Genomic DNA, 19,253 nt, shown 5'->3' with positions numbered 1-19,253 from the left:
ATTGTAGTAAAATAAAACATATCCTATACACATCTGGTATCATTTTAATTGTATGGACCTACACAATTTAGAGAATCTGTCATTTTTACCGAAAAGTACACTGCGTAGAAACAGAAGCCCCCAAAAGTTGCAAAATGGGTTTGTTTTTTCAATTTTGCCCAACAAATTTTTTTTTTGTTTCACCGTAGATTTTGTGGTAAAATAAGTGATGCCATTACAAAGTACAATCAGTGGGGCAATAAACCAGCCATCATATGGGTCTGTAGGTGGAAAATTGAAAGTGTTATGATTTTTATAGGGGGGGAGGGAGGAAAAAACAAAAGTGCAAAAAATAAGTCCTTAAGGGATTTAAAAGAAAAAAAAAGGTTGCGGAACCAAGCAGCTGAAGTCTGTGACATTGGCTGGACTTAACAGCACAGTATCCCGCTCTGGCTACTAAGCTTCCATACAACTGGACATGTTCTACTCTGTTCCTGCCTTTAAGTGCAATCAGTGCAGCAGGTAAATACATAAATCCCCTAATACAGTGTAGAAAGTCCTACATTATTATTGTTTATCTTTTGAAATTATAGGGAAAGACTCTTTGTACCGGGGCTATGAAATCTGTGGAATTTTATATTTTTCTTAAATGGGCACTGTCAGATACAAAAAGTTTTGATATGTTGTAAAGTATGCAAAACTAATAGGTTTTACAGTTGCTTTCATTAGAACATTTTCAGTATTTTATACTGAAAAAGCCAGTAAAATAACTGCCCCCTCCTGCCTGCTTGGACACATACTAGTCCTGCTGTGTCCATGCATCATCACCTATGTCATGGACACACTTCCTTGATTGACAGCTGTGAGCGCAGAGCTCATAGCCGGAGGAAAAATCCCCCCACTGTCAGCTTGTGTCCCGCTACTGTCAGTGAGGACAAGCTGGGAGTTGTAATTTTGCTTATGCTAGGGGAGATGTGAGCAGACAGCATACTGAGGGAGGGGGCGGAGACCTGCACAGTGAGGCCACGCCCCTTCCCTTTTGAGAGGAATTCAGACTAGTGAGCTAAATGAAAAGTGTAATAAAATAAATAAAGGTGCTAGACACAAAAATTAGTTGTACATGGTCTGGATTTGGTACTGAGGAATATATTTTAAAAAATGTTTTTTTTTATTTTTTTTATTTTTTTTTTTTTTTGCATTTGACGGGTACGCTTTAAGTGTGTTTGCAGAATTGTGCATAATTAAAAAGGTGAATTAACTAAATTAAAGTGGTTCACCAAATTTCTAAACACAGTACTTCCTTCGCCTGCTGCAGCATCAGTCTACCCTATTTCCTCTGTTTACTCTCCCTGATGATGTACCGTCCTGCCTCTCCTAATGACGTTCCAAATGCACTGCAGCCTCATACTGCTGTTTAATTGGGAATGTTTTTGTTTTTTTAAGTTAAGCATGTAAATGCTGAAATGTTTTTTTTCCATAATATCTTTATTCTACAGATCAGTATGATTACAACAATAGCCAACGTACATAACTTTTATGCTTTTAAAGGGGTATTCCACCCAAAGACATCTTAACCCCTATCCAATGAATAGGGTATAAGATGTCTGATTGCTGGGACCCCCCGCAATCTCCGTGCAGCACCTGCATTCTATGCGGGCTGCTGATCCAGTCTCGGAAACCTCTGTGTTTCCGGGACTGGAGACGTGATGTCATACAACACCCCTCCATTCATGTCTACCACCATTTTGTAACTTTTGGGGGCTTCTGTTATTATCAAATACCTCTTTCCATTAGCTCACAGTGTTAGAAATCCTTTCAGGGGAAGGGGGCGTGTCCCTTCCTTGTGGTGGTGGGAGGTTATTGGTGCATTGTCCATGAGTCCTCTCTTGTCCATGACTCATGGACAAGCCTGATGCTGCTGCAAAACTGGTTGGTGTCCCAGTAGGTATGGGGATCCCTAGTGGTGGGATTTTCAGGAGACATTTCTTTCATAAATATATAAAAAAATAAAAAAATTAAACAACCATATTACAAAAGGTCTTTAAGTTTAATCTGTAACAACATTTAAAAAGTTTTTCGATCTGACAGTGCCCATTTAAGCTATCATTGGCTTGCTTTTAAAGTTCACTGCTATACAACTGTATGAACTGTCAAATTGGCAGTTCTTTTAGTATAGCTTTCCTGAGGCAGACAATACAAGATCATCTCTTTTACAGAAGGCCGCCCCGCGAGTGTGGCACCTGCTCACTCTCTGTATGCGGCAATCGTTATTGACTAAAGTTCAATGCCGGTGTACTGAAGAAAACTGTTCCCTGAAGAGAAATGTTCCCAAGCAGCTGAGAAATGCTGAGTCAGCAAAGTCACTGTGATTGGCTGAGACGCACACACCCGCCCTATACTATTGGTTGTTTGGGGAGGGGGGTGCAGTCTCTCTCTGCTCACTATTTTGCAGCCTTGCTGTGCCTGGAGCAGTTCTCTGCAAACCCTACACAGCGGATAGATCAGGGGAACAATTCTCTACAGCCTCCCTTCCTCCTTCCCCTTCAGACAATCAGCAGCAGAATATGTCCTTTATCATGTCCCCGATCTCTCTGCTCACTCTGACTGCAGTCAGGTAAACCTTTCTTTTCAGCGTTGTCTTTCCCAAAAATGTACAGTGGAAAATCCACATGATTTAGCTTTTTTTGCGATGTGTGGCCATACCCTTAGGGCAGTGGTCTCTAAATTGCTGACCTCCAGCTGTTACAAAACTACAGCTATCATCATCTCCAGACAGCTGTTTGGGCATGCTGGGATTTGTAGTTTTGCAAGATTTAGAGGGGTACAGTTTGGAGATCACTGTGCAGTAGTCTCTTAACTGTGGCCCTCTAGATCTTGCAAAACTACAACTCCCAGCATGCCCACACAGCAGTTTGCTGTCTGGGCATGCTGGGATTTGATGTTTTGCAAGATTTAGAGGGGTACAGTTTGGAGATTACTGTGCGGGGGTCTCTAAACTGTAGCCCTCAAAATATATGGCCACACATCGCAGAAATGCTAAATCATAGTATGGGGCAGGTGTGCGAGTCTCAGCCAATCACAGTGGTTTTGCTGACTCGGCATTACTCATCAGCTGCTTGGGAACATTTCTCTACAGGGAACAGTTTTCTTCAGTACACTGGCAGTTGCAAGCAGGAATATACAGTGCTGCATCTAGAGAGGGGGCTCAGCTCCTGAGCCAGCTCAATATTCAGTGACTGCCTAGCTCCATAAAGAAGCATATTGGCAGTCATTAAGAGGTTAAAGGATTGGATTGTTCCTTTTATAGTTGCAGTATTATATCTTGGTGGTGTATCACTATGTATACCACCCGTTGCCATTGTGGCCGTTATTGAAAAAGGGAGGCCATAAAAGTGATTTATCTGATCATGTCTGGAAATCATTTAGCTGAAAAGAAACTGAAACACCCTGTTCTGTAGCATCAGTCATAAAATAAAAGATGTTCCTTAAACCATTGTCTGAGGCCCTAATTTAAAGTACATAAATGTCAAGAAGCTAAGTGTTTGTCAACTCTAGCTCCATCTTCTGCAGCTATGTCTATAACTTTGCTTCTCAATTTTTTTGTACTCTGAAACGTCACCAACAAACACAAACTAAGATACAGTGCCAAATAACGCCATGCAGCACCCATATTACATTTAACAGTACAAACAAAATACCACCATATAGTGTACATAATATCTCTTATAGCACAGTGCAGCACAATATACATCTCCACCAGTACCAAACATATACGGCAGTGCAGCATGAAATACCTCTCCATCAGTGCTAAACAAATAACACTTTGCAGCACGTGACCATGATGTTGTCATTGGTTCCCTACCAATTGTAATGATAACTGCAATGATAAAGCACATTACCATTGCAGTTTCTGCTGTAGAGTCCTTCTTTATGCCAATGTCAGGCACAGGCAGGCACCTCAGTTTGAGAAGCATTGGTCTGTAATGTAGCTACTTTGCAATATATGTTTTGATAATTTCACTGAAGAATTAAAACTAAAATCTGCTCTGAATAACTAAATCAGTTGTGCCACTTGAAACACAACTGACTATATAGGCCATAGAATTATGGCAGCTATGAAATTTATGGCTTAAACTTGTGTTGCAATTTCTTGACAAATCTGTATCCAGTATTTGGAAATAAGAACAGCACTCTAGACAGATGGCTTGAAAAAGTGAGCTCCTGTTTCTTCTTTGTTACACAGCATTCCCTGTGTAAGTGTGCATACAGAGATAACTGTTAGTTACTGATAAGGCAACCCATTGGACTCGTCACAGAATAAGCAGTAAATAAACTAAATGGTTTCCTACAGCAGAACTATTTCAGCCCTTGCTGCTCTATAACATTCTGCCTAAAATTCAGACTGCAATTTAACATGACAAGTTCCCTTTAAATAGATAATTAAATGTTGGATTCTAGAACACTCCTCCCCCATTAGCTGAGAGATTCAGTTGGCATTCTAGTATTTTTTTTATTTTATTTTTTTATGCCATGGTAGTAATGTAGTCTGGGGTCATTCTTCAATCTTATATATAAAAAGAGAAGGCCTGACTCACTGACTCAATAATGCCCAGCCTAAACCCTTGGACCTAGAAACCTGAATTTTTGCACAGGTGGTGTTTTTAAGATGTAAGGAATAAGAAAGGATTTTTCGAAATTCCACCATTAACCACATAGGGACCCAGGGCGTACAGGTACGATCACCAGGCACCCCGCGCAAATTCCCAGGGGGGTCATCAGTAGAATATGTCACGAAAAAACAATCTCTGAATCAGAATGAAAGTTAAAAGCATCCCAGAGTTATTAATGCTTAAAGTGACATTGGTCAGATGTTAAAAAAAAAAATGGCCGGGTCCTTAACCCCTTAAGGACCGGAGGTTTTTCCGTTTTTGCATTTTCGTTTTTTGCTCCTTGCCTTTAAAAAATCATAACTCTTTCAAATTTACACCTAAAAATCCATATGATGGCTTATTTTTTGCGCCACCAATTCTACTTTGTAATGACGTCAGTCATTTTGCCCAAAAACCTATGGTGAAGCGGGAAAAAAAATCATTGTGAGACAAAATTGAAAAAAAAAAACGCTGTTTTGTAACTTTTGGGGGCTTCCGTTTCTACGTAGTACATTTTTCGGTAAAAATGACACCTGATATGTATTCTGTAGGTCCATACGATTAAAATGATACCCTACTTATAACTTATATAGGTTTGATTTTGTCGGACTTCTGAAAAAAATCATAACTACATGCAGGAAAATTAATACGTTTAAAATTGTCATCTTCTGACCCCTATAACTTTTTTATTTTTCCGTGTATGGGGCGGTATGAGCGCTCATTTTTTGCGCCGTGATCTGAAGTTTTTAACGGTACCATTTTTGCATTGATAGGACTTATTGATCACTTTTTATTCATTTTTAAATGATATAAAAAGTGACCAAAAATGCACTATTTTGGACTTTGGAATTTTTTTGCGCGCACGCCATTGACCGAGCGGTTTAATTAATGATATATTTTTATAATTCGGACATTTCTGCACGCGGTGATACCACATATTTTTATTTTTATTTACACTGTGTTTTTTTTTTATTGGAAAAGGGGGGTGATTCAAACTTTTAATAGGGGAGGAGTTAAATGATCTTTATTCACTTTTTTTTCCCACTTTTTTTTTGCAGTGTTATAGGTCCCATAGGGACCTATAACACTGCACACACTGATCTTCTATGTTGATCACTGGTTTCTCATAAGAAACCAGTGATCAACGATTCTGCTGGATGACTGCTCATGCCTGGATCTCAGGCACTGAGCAGTCATTCGGCGATCGGACAGCGAGGAGGCAGGAAGGGGCCCTCCCGCTGTCCTGTCAGCTGTTCGGGATGCCGCGATTAGCCGCGGCTATCCCGAACAGCCCGACTGAGCTAGCCGGGAACTTTCACTTTTAGCCGCGCGGCTCAGCTTTGAGCGCGCGGCTAAAGGGTTAATAGCGCGCGGCGCCGCAATCGGCGCTGCGCGCTATTAGAGGCGGGTCCCGGCTTCACTATGACGCCGGGCCCGCCATGATATGACGCGGGGTTACTGTGTAACCCCGCGTTATATCAGAAGAGCAGGACCAAGGACGTACCGGTACGTCCTTGGTCCTTAAGGGGTTAAGGGGGTGAATTATTATTTTTTTTTTTTTTTTTTAAGTCCCATACAAGTCTATGGGAAATATATGTTGCTGCATAACTTTCAAACGGCTGGAGATATTTCAATAATACCTGGTCATGTGTTACTTATATGTCCACTTAAAATATAGGATAGTTAATTTTCCCCTTAACTACCCACATTTGTTAGGGTCGGGATTTTTGTTTTAAGTCCCATGCATATACCGTACGGCTATAGATATTTCAATACCTGGTACACATATTACAGGTCGGCATATGAGGACGGGATGGAAGGTCGAGATATGAGGTCAGGATAGGAGGTCGAGATTGCAGGTTGAAATAGGAGGTCGAGATAGGAGGACGGGATGATCGGGATAGGAGGTCGTGATAGATCAAGATAGGAGGTCGGGCTAGGAGGATGGTATAGTAGGTCGGGATAGGAGGACATGATAGGAGGTTGGGATAGGACGACTGGATAGGAGGCATGGGATATGAGGACTGTTGGCAGTATATAAGCAGCGCAAAAAGGCAGGTTCCCCTGCACGCAGACTCTGTAAAAGTCCTCAAAGGATGTCGATCTTCAATTCCATGAAACAGCAGATGTAATGTTTCGGGTTGTTTGGATGCCGTAGACTTTACCCAGAGCGACCTCATTACTATAGGATTGTAAAAAGCAAGTGTATGTTACCCCAAATTTAACGTGAACGAAGCCGCGGACAAAAGCTAGTGTATTATATAGGGCTTAAAATGTCGCCAAACATTTGCTTAAAAAATAAATAAATAAATAAAAGGTTAATGTAAAAACATTAGGGGTGTGAATCGCCAAGAATTTGGTGATCATTCGAATTGCGATACCAGCGTGGCGATTCGATATATCCCGATATATCCCGATATATCGCGATATATCCCGATTCTGTCTAAAAAACAATGTCTTTTACACTTTTATTAAAACTTGTTATTTTAATAAAAAAAATGTATACACTTTATTAGTCTTTTAGGAATCATTAGATTCCTCAGACAGATGAATAGAGTTCTATTGAACTCCATTGATCTGCGATCCATTGATCGAGCCTGGTCAAGCCTGGCTCTATCAATGACAGAGCCACGGAGAGCAGGGAAGCAGAGGTAAGCCCTCTGGCTACCTCCACAGTGGATCGCCCGCCCGCGATCGCGCTGCAACGGGGCGATCTAGCCCACCAGGGAGCATTCACAGATCCCTTTAGACGCCGCTGGCAGCTTTGACAGCGGCGATCTAAAGGGTTAATAGCCAGCCGCGGCGATCGCCGAATGCTGGCAATTAGTGGCGGCCCCCGGTTACTGAGAACAGCCGGGGGCTGCAGAGTATGGAGCGGGCATGAGTCGGGAGTCCGCTCCATACACACTGCAGAGCACTGCATGCTGGATATTAGCGGCGGTGATGCATTAGCGGCCCCCGGCTATTGAAATCAGCCGGGGGCCGCAGAGTATGGAGCGGGCACAAGTCGGAGCCCGCTCCATACACCCAGAGAGACGCCGCGTCAGATCCGGCTGACAAAATGTGGAACTTGTATCTCCTGATGCCCGGAACATACTGTTCCGGGCGTCAGGAGATACAAATTCCACATCACTAAAAGAATCGATTCAAAAATATCTTGAATTAATTCAGTATCGGCAAGTGAAAAATCGATTTTTTTTCTTACATCCCTAAAAAAAACATGATTTAACCCCTTAAAGGGTACCCCTCATCAAAAAAACTTTTGATATATTATAGATTAATGTATGCAGAATAACTTTACAATTGCATGTTATTAAAAAATATGCTTCTTTCTATTTAATTTTCCACTTTGAAGAAATGACCACTAGGGGTCTCCCTACCAGTCCTGGCAGCAAGCATTTCAGACTCATGCTGGAGTCCTAAACACTACGAGCTGCCAGTCTGCTTTGTTCACAAAGGAGAACACTCAGAGCTGCCAGCCTGCTTTGTTCACAGCCTGTTTGGCTGTGAACAAAGCAGGCTGGCAGCTCTGAGTGTTTAGGACTCCAGTATGAGTCAGAAATGCTTGCTGACAGGACTGATCGGGAAAAATACAATAGTAAGAAGCATATTTTTCATTAACATGCTATTGGAAAGTTATTCAACATTCATTAATCTAAAATATATCAAAAGTTTATTTGATGAGAGGTACCCTTTAAAGGGGTACTTCGGGGGAAATCATTTTTTTAAATCAACTGTTGCCAGAAAGTTAAACAGATTTGTGAATGACTTCTATTAAAAAATCTTTACCCTTCCAGTACTTTTTAGCAGCTGTATGCTACAGAGGCAATTCTTTTCTATTTGAATTTCTTTTTTGTCATGTCCAAAGTGCTCTCTGCTGACACCTGATACCCGTATCAGGAACTGTCCAGAGCAGCATAGGTTTGCTATGGGGATTTTCTCCTGCTCGGTGATCCTGATACAGGCATCAGGTGTCAGCAGAGAGCACTGTGGACAAGACAAAAAAGAAATTCAAAAAGAAAATAATTTCCTTTAGCATACAGCTGCTAATAAGTACTGAAAGGATTAAGATTTTTAAATCGAAGTAATTTACAAATCTGTTTAACTTTCGGGCACCAGTTCATAAAAAAAAAAAAAAAAAAAAAAGTTTTCCACTGGAGTAAACCTTACAAACGGGGTGCCGCGTGCAAGATCACGGGGGTCCCCAGCGGCGGGACTCCCGCGATCAGGCATCTTATCCCCTATCCTTTGGATAGGGGATAAGATGTTTAAGCACCGGAGTACCCCTTTAAGGACCAGATTACATTTTTCAATTTAAGATTTTTAGAAGGGGTGGTGGAAAAAACAATACGCTTTCAATTTTAGACCCATATGAGGGCTTGTTTTTTGCGTCACCAATTGTACTTTGTAATGACATCAATCATTTAATAACAAAATCTACAGCAGAACAAAAAAAAACTCCATTTTGTACATTTTTGGGGCTTCCGTTTTTACGCAGTGCACTTTTCGGTAAAAACGGCACTCCTATCTTTATTCTGTCGGTCCATACGGTTACAAGGATACCCAATTTATGTAGGTTTTATTTTATTTTACTACTTTAAAAAAAATTATAACTACATGCACCAAAATTAGTATGTTTTAAAATTTTCATCTTCTGGCGCCTATAACTCAGACTTATTAGGAAGGGTTTAATTCACTTTTATGAGTTTTTTTTTTGTTTTGTTTTTTTACACTTTTTTTTTAATAGGGGGGCTATACCATGCAATCCTTTGATTGCATACACTGATCAATGCTATGTCATAGCACAGAATTGATCAGTGTTACCGGTGCTTTGCTCCTCCAGCCTGCTAAAGCTTCCTGGAGCAACAGAGGACCAATCAGACGGCAAGGAGGCAGGTAAGGGCCCTCCCACCGTCTACACAGCTGATCGGGACATCGCGGACTCCACTGAGCTGCCGGGATTGTTTAATTTTAGAAGCCGTGATCAACTTTGACCCGATCTGCGATAATCAGCATTAACTGTGGGTCCTGGCTGATAGCAGTCAGTACCCACCGTGTTGAAAGCATCCAGCTTCAAACACCGGTAACGAGACCAGTGCGTACAGGTATGCTCTCGGGCCTTAAGCACCTAAGACCAAGGGCGTATCGGTATGCCCTTCATCCTTAAGGTGTTAAACAATAGGTCATTTTCTGATAACACATTCACTGTAAGAGGTTCTACAGGATTCTCTTTTTGGGGCCCATTTGCCCCATGTGTATGGCACTTACATTAGTTTTTTTTTTCTCAAATTAATATGTAGTTTGGATTTATCAACTAGTGTGTGCCTGCTAAATTGTTTGCACTGTTTTTAAATTTTGTGCTATGACTTTTGTGATTTTGGTGGGAATGTCTGTGTGGATTCTGCATCAGGAGTTATCACCTTATACAGTATTTTCAGGGACTGGTGTCAGTTTTAAAAAGGGCCCAGTGAAGGCTTATTGAACTGACCTATTCCACATGTGTGAAAGAGTCCGGCAAAACAAAATAGCAATTGCCAGGAGTTGGAAAACCCAGTCCAATACCTCTGCCGTTAATGATCAATAAGATGAATTGATCATAGATAATGATCACTTGATTAGTTTCATCAAAGAGTCCCAAACCCGGTTTGAAGCCATATGGCAGCCTTGCTGTCTCACAAATTCCACCTGAATGTTGGGAGCAATGTGGGACCTTTCAATGTGCTAAACTTGTGTCCCCCTTGTTTTTCTTTTTGTCCCCTTTTGTGCCCTGGGGGCTTTCCTTCCCAGCTTTATGATACAACCTGATTGTAGTTCAGAGTGTGTACACAGGAGCTCCTTTACTGTTGTATATGTGAGTTAAAGTTAAGTGCTGCTTATATACATAAGAAATTGAGCTGTGTATTCACTACTGCACTTTCTGTTTATCTCTTATATCATTATGATTGTGCTGAATGCTGTCTGCTGTTTGTACTTTCATGCGGTTTGTGTCCCCTTTTTGAAAACCTTAATCAAACCTTTTGAAAGGAAAATAAAGCATTTATAGTATGTTCACACATACTATATAATGCTGCAGATTGTATCAATAATTTACCAGCATAAAATCTACAGCAAATACAGGGCATGTGAACATACTCCTAGGGTAGGGTTACCAGTGCCGTATTTTGCTGCATATTTTCTGCAGATTATTTTGCTACCCATTGACTTCAATGGGTAGGAAAATATACAGCAAAATACGGCATGTGTGACCCTACCTTAGGGTGCATTCTTAATTAAGCTAATTAAACAGTTTACCTTACAATTGGGACCCTACCCTTAACCCCTTCACGACGAGTGACGTACATGTACGTCGCGGGGTTCCGGGAGCGCCGCGTCACCGGTAGCGGTGATCGGGCCGGGATGACTGCTGTTATCTAACAGCAGGCATCCCGGCACATCGCCGAGGGGGGTCCTGAGACCCCCCCATGACCGCGATGCGCGCAAATCGCAGGTCAATTCAGACCTGTGATCTGCGCGATTCCGGGTCATACGGGTCACTGGTGACCCGGAAAATAAGAGGGATCGGGGGTGTCCGGGACACCCTCGATCCCCCTAAAGGGATAGGAGTTTGGTGGCAGGGGTGCCACCCCTCCTATCCCTGCTATTGGTCGGCCGAGCGACAGCAGACTGGGGGAAGGGGGGTTAAAGTTCGGTTCCCCCGCTTTGCCCACCTATCGGTGTCCGGGCAAAATGGGGGAACCGTCCAGGGAAGGTCTGCGCCGAAGGTCCCTACCTGGATCCCGGATCCCCGTATGCGATCCTCCCCCACGTGCGGCGGCAGCAGCAATACTTCCGGGTCCTGCTAGGTGAGTTGTTGCCTAGCAACATCCGGAAGGCCACAGTTTACAGTGGTCTCTAAACCGTGGCCCTCCAGATGTTGCAAAACTACAACTCCCAGCATGCCCAGACAGCTGCTTTTTTTCTTTAAGTCACACAAGGTTCAGCAGTGGATTTTCGCTACTTCAACCATGTGTGAGTATAACAGGTGCAGTTTTGTTTTAATTGCAGTAGTCCATGGTGGTGCTCTGCTATCCCATAGGGGAATATTAAGTGGCATTTTTATGTGTGTAGTCAATGAAATGTCATGGTACTTTGTTTACCAGTGTGATGGAACAACAACTGTCATCAGAGCTGAAAGAAGCTAACTAAGTTGCAAAATGGCCATTGCTCTGTCATGCCTTTTATGCATTCCGCCAGATACACTACATGTGTACATACCCCAACACTGTACATCCACACAGGACAAAAAAAATCTGTTGCTAATTTATTTAAATATGTGCAATAAATGCATTTTAAAACCTGCCTGTATTACTCGTGGATTTTGTCACTGACCTTGCCCTGGTGAAATTTGCAGTGAAAGTCTGTAAAAAGAATTGCAAAACAAAAACCTCCAAGGAACGTGGAGTTCGGGCGCTGAAGGACCAGACAGGGTAGAAGCTGTAAAACATTTATTCCCAGTATGCAAAAAGAATTGACATGCTGAGGATTTAAATCAACTCTGCAAGTCTATTTATGCATAGACATTACAAATCTCATCCCCTTTGATGCAACTAGACTTTACTACAGATTTTCTGCCCTCAGATCTGGACAGAAAATCTGCAGCATTCCTGCTAACTGTGGCAGAAATATTAAAGTAGTGTTTTTGTTGTTTATAAAAATGTGAAAAGTAGCCACGATAAATCTCTATTCGTTCACATGCTCAAATCATTAGTTCCAGAAAATGACTTACTAAAATCAGACACCTAGGGCATGTACTGCACCTTGGTATTCTTAATATGTTTTTTAACTTGTTCTTCTAGAACCGGATGGAAGAGAGCAAAGCACTATTTAGGACGATTATCACATATCCTTGGTTCCAGAATTCTTCAGTTATCCTCTTTCTAAACAAGAAAGATCTCCTCGAGGAGAAAATAATGTACTCCCATCTAGTTGATTATTTTCCGGAGTATGATGGTAAGTGATAATTCATTAGCTTATCATGACAAGTAGTCGGCTTTTTTAAAGGAAAACTGTCAGCCATTTCACCCACACTAAACCCAATATACTGGGTTATAGTGTGGGTGAACTGAGTCCGTACACGGGTCACTTACTTTTTTAGGTTTTCTTGCCGCCGAGTTGTCGTCCACTAATGTTCCATAATTTTGGCCTTCATTTGCGCTCTAAAGGCAGGTCCCCACCGGCAGCCTTGCTTTGGGTTCCGGAGAAAGGGGCCTTAGCCAGCCCCCCTTGTTTGCATATTCATTTTCCCCCTGAGCGCAGCACTCTGTCTGCGCTGACGATTTTACCCAGCTCTCGCATCAGGAGACTATAACTGCACATGCTTCGGTCCTTCGCTACACCCTGAAGTTGGGAGTAGCGAGACTTCAGAAAGAGGTACTTCCGGATGTAGTGAGGGACCGGCGCATGCGCAGTTACACTGTGCAGAGCGCTTCCAGATTACGGCGAAAAAAATTAGCCCTCATACCGCCCCATATGTGGATAAATATAAACTGTGAATTCAAGTAGAGAAAACAGACATGGTCGCACATTCACTATTTTGATCTACATAAGCATAAAATCAAAAACTAGCAGGTTTTTAGTATACATTTTGATCAAAAGGTACAAGCCCACTCGCCACGTCAAGGCCACCTATTTAGAGTGGGTCCCTAACGTCCCTAGCATAAAATGGCGTAGCACTGGGTGGTGACCACCACCGCCGCAACACCAGTGCCCACAGGGGGAATGACCCACTGAAAGAGCAGCCCCAATGCCACTCAAACCAGTCCCAGGGCCGTGCCTCCCCATAGACTTGGTGCCACGGCAGAAATGGACACCAGTTTTTCTTATCCAGTATTGTCATCCAGGTTCTGAGACCTCTAATGAACACTGAAGTGAAGGGGCAATCACAGATTTATCAAACTGTGAGAGAAAAAAGGGATTTCCCCACAGCAGCCAATCACAGCTCAGCTAACGAGCTCTGGTAAAGTGAAACCTGAGCTGTGATTGGTTGCTGTGGGAAAATCACTAAAAAAAATTCTCAGTTTAATAAATCTGGGCCTTAGTGTGTATACAGCTAACCTACCTCTCTGGGGAGATTCAAACAAAACTGAAAGGGACAGTTCCTGGCTGAAAGCTTCTTACATCACGGTCTACTACATAGAGCAAATGGTTTTACTCGACACCCCCTACAGACATTAAATACGCACTTTTGCCTTTAGTATGGACACTAACCATCAGCCCCATTTGTTTTATTCCAACACAGATGCATCAGTCTGACTCTCAAAAAGGTACCATGCTTAATGGGTGGCAGAGGATGTCAGTCCTAGGTCAGCTGGCTTCCTGTGAACTACAGGATGATATCTTTACCTACCAGATCCCCTCCTTCTAGATTCCAAACCCCTTTCCACCAAGATCTGTATACTGCTGCTATTTATAAAGGATCAGGATATGTATTACTTATACACCTCACATGAGGCTGTGTTTACATATTGCATTTTGTTTTGTTTTTTGCTGCATTTTTCTCATTTAGTATAATTTCCCAAGCATCCTAGCAAAAATGGACATACTTGACACATTTTACAGTAATTTCCACAATCGTAGTAATTTTTACCACAATTTTGGTAAATTGCAGCAAAAAGTGCCAGAATGTGTGAAAATTTCAGTAAGAATTCAACATGTGGACACAGCCTAAAGATTTCAAATATTTATAAAACACCTTAATTGTGATTATTTTGTGATGCTAAAAATGCTAGTTGGTTAGGTTTATGTGACCAGCGGTAATCTTTTAGCTGGGTTGTACTGGTGGGTTTCACCAATCCTAATTTTTCTTTGTTCTTTTTACCATTTAAAGGACCCCAAAGAGATGCACAAGCAGCAAGAGAATTCATCTTAAAGATGTTCGTAGATTTGAATCCAGACAGTGACAAAATAATCTATTCTCATTTCACCTGCGCCACAGATACAGAGAACATTCGCTTTGTCTTTGCTGCTGTCAAGGACACTATCTTACAGCTGAACCTGAAGGAATACAACCTGGTCTAACTGTGCCTGTTAGTTTTCCCAATCCCCCTTTGGGCCATTGAAGAAATACAAGAAGGACTGTATTATCTATCAGAGAAGAAAAGAAACAATTTGCATAATACTAATTTATTGCCGTCCTAAACTCTGTGAATGATCGCAGAGTTTGTAGTAATTATTATGATTTTATTTAAACTATGTAGAGGAAAAACAAACGGCTGCACTAACATTGCGGCACCAATTTTCTAGAAGAAAACGACTTGTGTTTTGAATTGTAAGTCGTGCACTCACAAGGGCCTGTTTAATTTTTATTGCTTTTTAATTTTTAAGACAGAGCAGGGTGCGTTGAGTTCTGCATGATGCTCTTAGGCTCCATCTTGAGGGTATTTTAACCTTTTCAACTTTAAAATTACCATAAGGTGTCCCATTGAAGAATCCTTTTCTGAGCTGCTTAGTCTAGAAAAAAAATTAGGCATAACTTTTTTTTTTTTTTAATTATGTTTAAATTCCAGCTATCATCTTTGGGTAATTTATATACTTTTTTGAAGGATAAAAAGTATTGATACTGTGATTTTTAAATTATTGACATGTATAAAGTAGATTTGGGTTTTGGTACTGTCTCTTGTCAATTTAAGGTAAGATTCAATGAACTCATTAAGCAGTAGGTACATGAGTTCACTCTTAAACTACATAATAAGTTGACAGGCAAAATGGCAGATAAATGAATGATATGTATGCAAAAATAACCAAGAGAGAATTCTGGTAATTTAGCGTGCCATTTTTCTATTTTAAGGAAATGGGAATTAAACAATTAGGGATTTATCCTATTTTACTTGCACATCCTAAATCCCATGAACACTAAAACTCTCCCCCCAACTTACTGCAGTGTGTCAACTATACAGATACATTTTGTTCTTAAATTTTTAAAGTGGTATTATTATAGAGCTGACTTAATTTGTGCAAAACCAGTATCTAGTTGCCAAATCTGGCTTTTTTTTATTTTATTTTTTTTGTACTGTACATAGACAATTAAAATGCCAAAACTGACTGATTAGGTTCCATCTGCATTTGATGCCTGCCAAATAAGCCACTTCACTTCATACAGTAGGTATTTTAATTCCTAGTATTTCATTATACTTGCCAAACAATCCACGCATGCATTACCTACGCAGGTAGCCTTGTATTTAAAGATGTTTTTGGTACCCTGTATGTTGAGGTGAGGTGCCATATGGATTTTTTTGTTTGTTTTAATGAAGCTCTTACTGTGAGCCTCGAAGAACCTGCAACACGGTTTAAGTGCACTCGTTTGCTGACCTTCATGTTATAAAGAACAGTTACAAATATACGTAAAGTAATCCAAGAACTTTTTTTTTTATATGTTCAGACCTGCTGTTATGTGATTTCTATGAGAAAGATTAAAAAAGGAAAAAAAAGGAAATCAAAGTATTAGTCCCTTAATTAATGATTATTAAATGCACAGAATGTCTTTCCACAGTATCCTTTGCACAACTTTGCAATTTTTTTTACATTTTTTTTTTGTTGTAGTTTACAGTTTGTGGAGATTTTGCAAGCTGTTCAAGTGGAGGGGGTGCTCAGCTGTGCTACTTGTTTCCTTGCTATGCAGCATGTGAGGGTGGAAGAGAGGGTCATGAATGCTGAAGCCACTGCCTCAGGGATGCAGAGATGAGCTGAAAATTTAAAAAACAAAACCGAAAACACTGAATACAGAATGTTTACATTTAACCCATTCAGTCTTGACACATTTGTACATTTTTTTTTATGCTGGAAGGGTTAAATGGAATATATGTTACTACTCTCCATCCAAAAATTCCCTCCATGATTTTTTTCTTTTTACTTCCCAAGAATATACGTATAATTAAACAAGTATAGTAAAGAAAAAAACAGTTTATAGGTATAGTGCAATTATTAATGCTCTAATCATTGTACATACATCTCTCTATTTCTATATATATATATATGGCAGCATCATATTGGCTTTGTAATCCATTAGTTTTTGGCAAATTGAATGTGCTGTATTGATAAATATGTATCTATGTAATTGTATTGTATGTCTTATAGCTTATTCACATTTCAAATATGGTTCCTTATGTTTCATTTTTTTTTTTTTTTAAAGGAGAATGTACATTTTATTAGTTTGTCACCGCCAGGATTTTATATTTTATTTCTCACCATTTAAATATGGTCTATAAATAATTACTCTGGTACCCAAGTAACAAATGTCATCTGAACTATTACTAAAAATGGGTATAATAATGGATGTCTAAAAAAAAAAAAAGAAAAGATAAAGTGTTCATTGATTGCCAACACTGAAGAGCTTTCTTTTTGAGGACTCCATTAATGTACAGAATGTGAATGAATTACACAGGTTTTGTGCTCCATAATGTGATGGGTACTTATTTAGCCTATCGGCATCGGTTTTGGGGGTTCAACACCTTTTCAGTCCTGGAAAACTTAAAAGCTTGTCACAATCCATTGGATGGACATGAAGTTTTGAAGGGGTATAAATATCCTCATGAGAGAGGGGATGGAAATATATATATATATATATATATATATATATATATATATATATATATAATTTTTTATATTTTTATTTTGAATCAAACTTTTTATGGTCCTAATTGCACACTTATTGCTTTTCCAAATAGTATTTCATTAACATAACAAAGTATGTCACATACGTACAGTATATTCTACCAGGTGTTATTACACTTTAAATGTATATAATGTCACCAATGTTGAATTTCTTGTCAGTGAAAATATGAATATATATGTTTTTGTTTTATTTTATTTCTTAATGATGCTGTGACAGAAATGAAAATTGACACTGAAGCTTCACAAGATTTAGTAGTAGTAGTTTTTGTTTTGGGATGGGGGGGGGGGGGGATCTTCAGATTATTTCTATGCACCATTTTCTCTACAGTTACCTTTCTTGAGAAGATAGCGACACTGCCGTAATGAAAGGAGTTGCTATCACATGACCTGACCCTTACTTAGAGCAGGCTGAAATTTGTTACATGCAGTGCTTTATCTGCATATATCATTGCAAAAAATTTACTGATTTCTCTGGATGTTCTTGGACCTGTAATGATTTCCAGAAAGCGAACAAAAATGGAAAGATACCAGTGCAATTTTTTCCCTTAATCCCCCCTCTTCCATTTCTTTTTTCTTTTATATTATTTATGTAAATCATTCTTGCACAAAACTAAATATTTAATGCACAGGGTTTCCCCACTTAGAATGTATCAGTGTTTCCAGATCTTACAGTTATGCCTTATAGAGCTCCAGATGAGATATTTGTGCCTGAAACCTAAATCGTAGGCAAAAAAAAGTTTTTTTTTTTTCCTTAAACATTTGCCAAAATCGAGTGTTTTTCATTGAATGTCCTGCATGGGAACCTAGAGCATTACTAGCACAAGGAAACTGTAATGTGTGCTTTTGAAATAAATTACATTGAACTTGCCTTTTTTTTAATAACCATTTATAACCAACTGCAGTACTGAGGGTAGGTAACTGTGGCCCTGATTTATCAAACTCTGTGAGAGAAAAAAATAGATGGATTTTTCCACAGCAACCAATCGCAGCTCATCAGACGAGCTCTGGTAAAGGGAAAGCTGAGCTGTGATTGGTTGCTGTGGAAAAAAACTGCTTTTTTTTCTGTTTCTGTTACACAGTTGGATAAATCTGGGCCTATGTGTTTAAGTTCAGGCTTTCTTGGTGTGCCATTTTTTAGGTTCTCCTGACACACAAAAATTACCTGTGTTGAGGACAAATATAATGTGTGGGGGAAGGGACGCATATAAATGCATTGCTGTTCCTTGTAGCACTTTAGTGAGTGACTTATATACAGTGCACTTGGAAAGTCTTTAGACCCATTTTTTATATATATTTTGTTCTCTTGTGGCCTTGTGCTAAAATAAAAGGACATCCATTTTCCCATCATTTTGTTTTCAGTATCCTATAATGACAAAGTGAAAGAAGAATTATAGAAACCTTGACAGATGTATTTAAAATGTAAACATTAATTGCATTGACTTAAGTATTTAGACCCTTTAGTCTAGTACTCAGGCTGCTTTAACTTAGGCTGTTTTAAAGCTCCGTTATAATGACCCATTAAGAAAACCATTAAAAACGTCCGTTAAACGTCCGTTACAAAATCCCATTATAATCTATGGGATTTTTACATTACCCATTTTAACCTGTTATAGCCCGTTATTAATAACGGACGTTATTTTTTGACTGGAGAAATAGTGCATGCATGCCTAACGTCCGTTATTAATAACGGACTATGACAGGTTAAAACGGGTAATGTAAAAACGGGTCATTATAATAGATCTTTAAAACGAAGAATTCTATAGTGCGAAAGCAGCCTTAGTAGAAGGACATTTTGGCAGCAGTTGCAGCTCATCATCTTGGTTATGGTGCCACAAGGTTTGCACACATGGATTTCAGAATTTTCTTCTCTGCAGATCCTCTTAAGCTCTGTCAGGTTTCATGGGGGGGAGGGCATTGGTGTGCAACCACTTTGAGGTCTCTCCATAGATGATTGGGTTCAAGTAAGGGCTTTGGCTG

The 19,253-nt window shown here is 40.0% G+C and overlaps 1 protein-coding gene across 2 annotated transcripts in view; it reads left to right on the top strand.

Annotated features, from left to right (window-relative positions):
* LOC130275528 (guanine nucleotide-binding protein G(q) subunit alpha) overlaps positions 1 to 15,167 on the top strand; it is a 108,965-nt gene extending 93,798 nt beyond the window's left edge. For both annotated transcript variants that reach the window (XM_056523589.1, XM_056523591.1), the window contains exons 6-7: positions 12,464 to 12,617; positions 14,494 to 15,167. In XM_056523589.1, coding sequence (XP_056379564.1) covers positions 12,464 to 12,617; positions 14,494 to 14,684 — 345 coding nt within the window. In that variant the 3' untranslated portion in view covers positions 14,685 to 15,167. The remainder of the gene's footprint in view (positions 1 to 12,463; positions 12,618 to 14,493) is intronic.
* Positions 15,168 to 19,253: the final 4,086 nt, after the last annotated feature.

This window comes from Hyla sarda, chromosome 1, assembly GCF_029499605.1.
Source record: "Hyla sarda isolate aHylSar1 chromosome 1, aHylSar1.hap1, whole genome shotgun sequence".
NCBI lineage: Eukaryota > Metazoa > Chordata > Amphibia > Anura > Hylidae > Hyla > Hyla sarda.
Note: the sequence above shows the minus strand (reverse complement) of the source record. Positions and strands in the feature narration are given on the sequence as shown.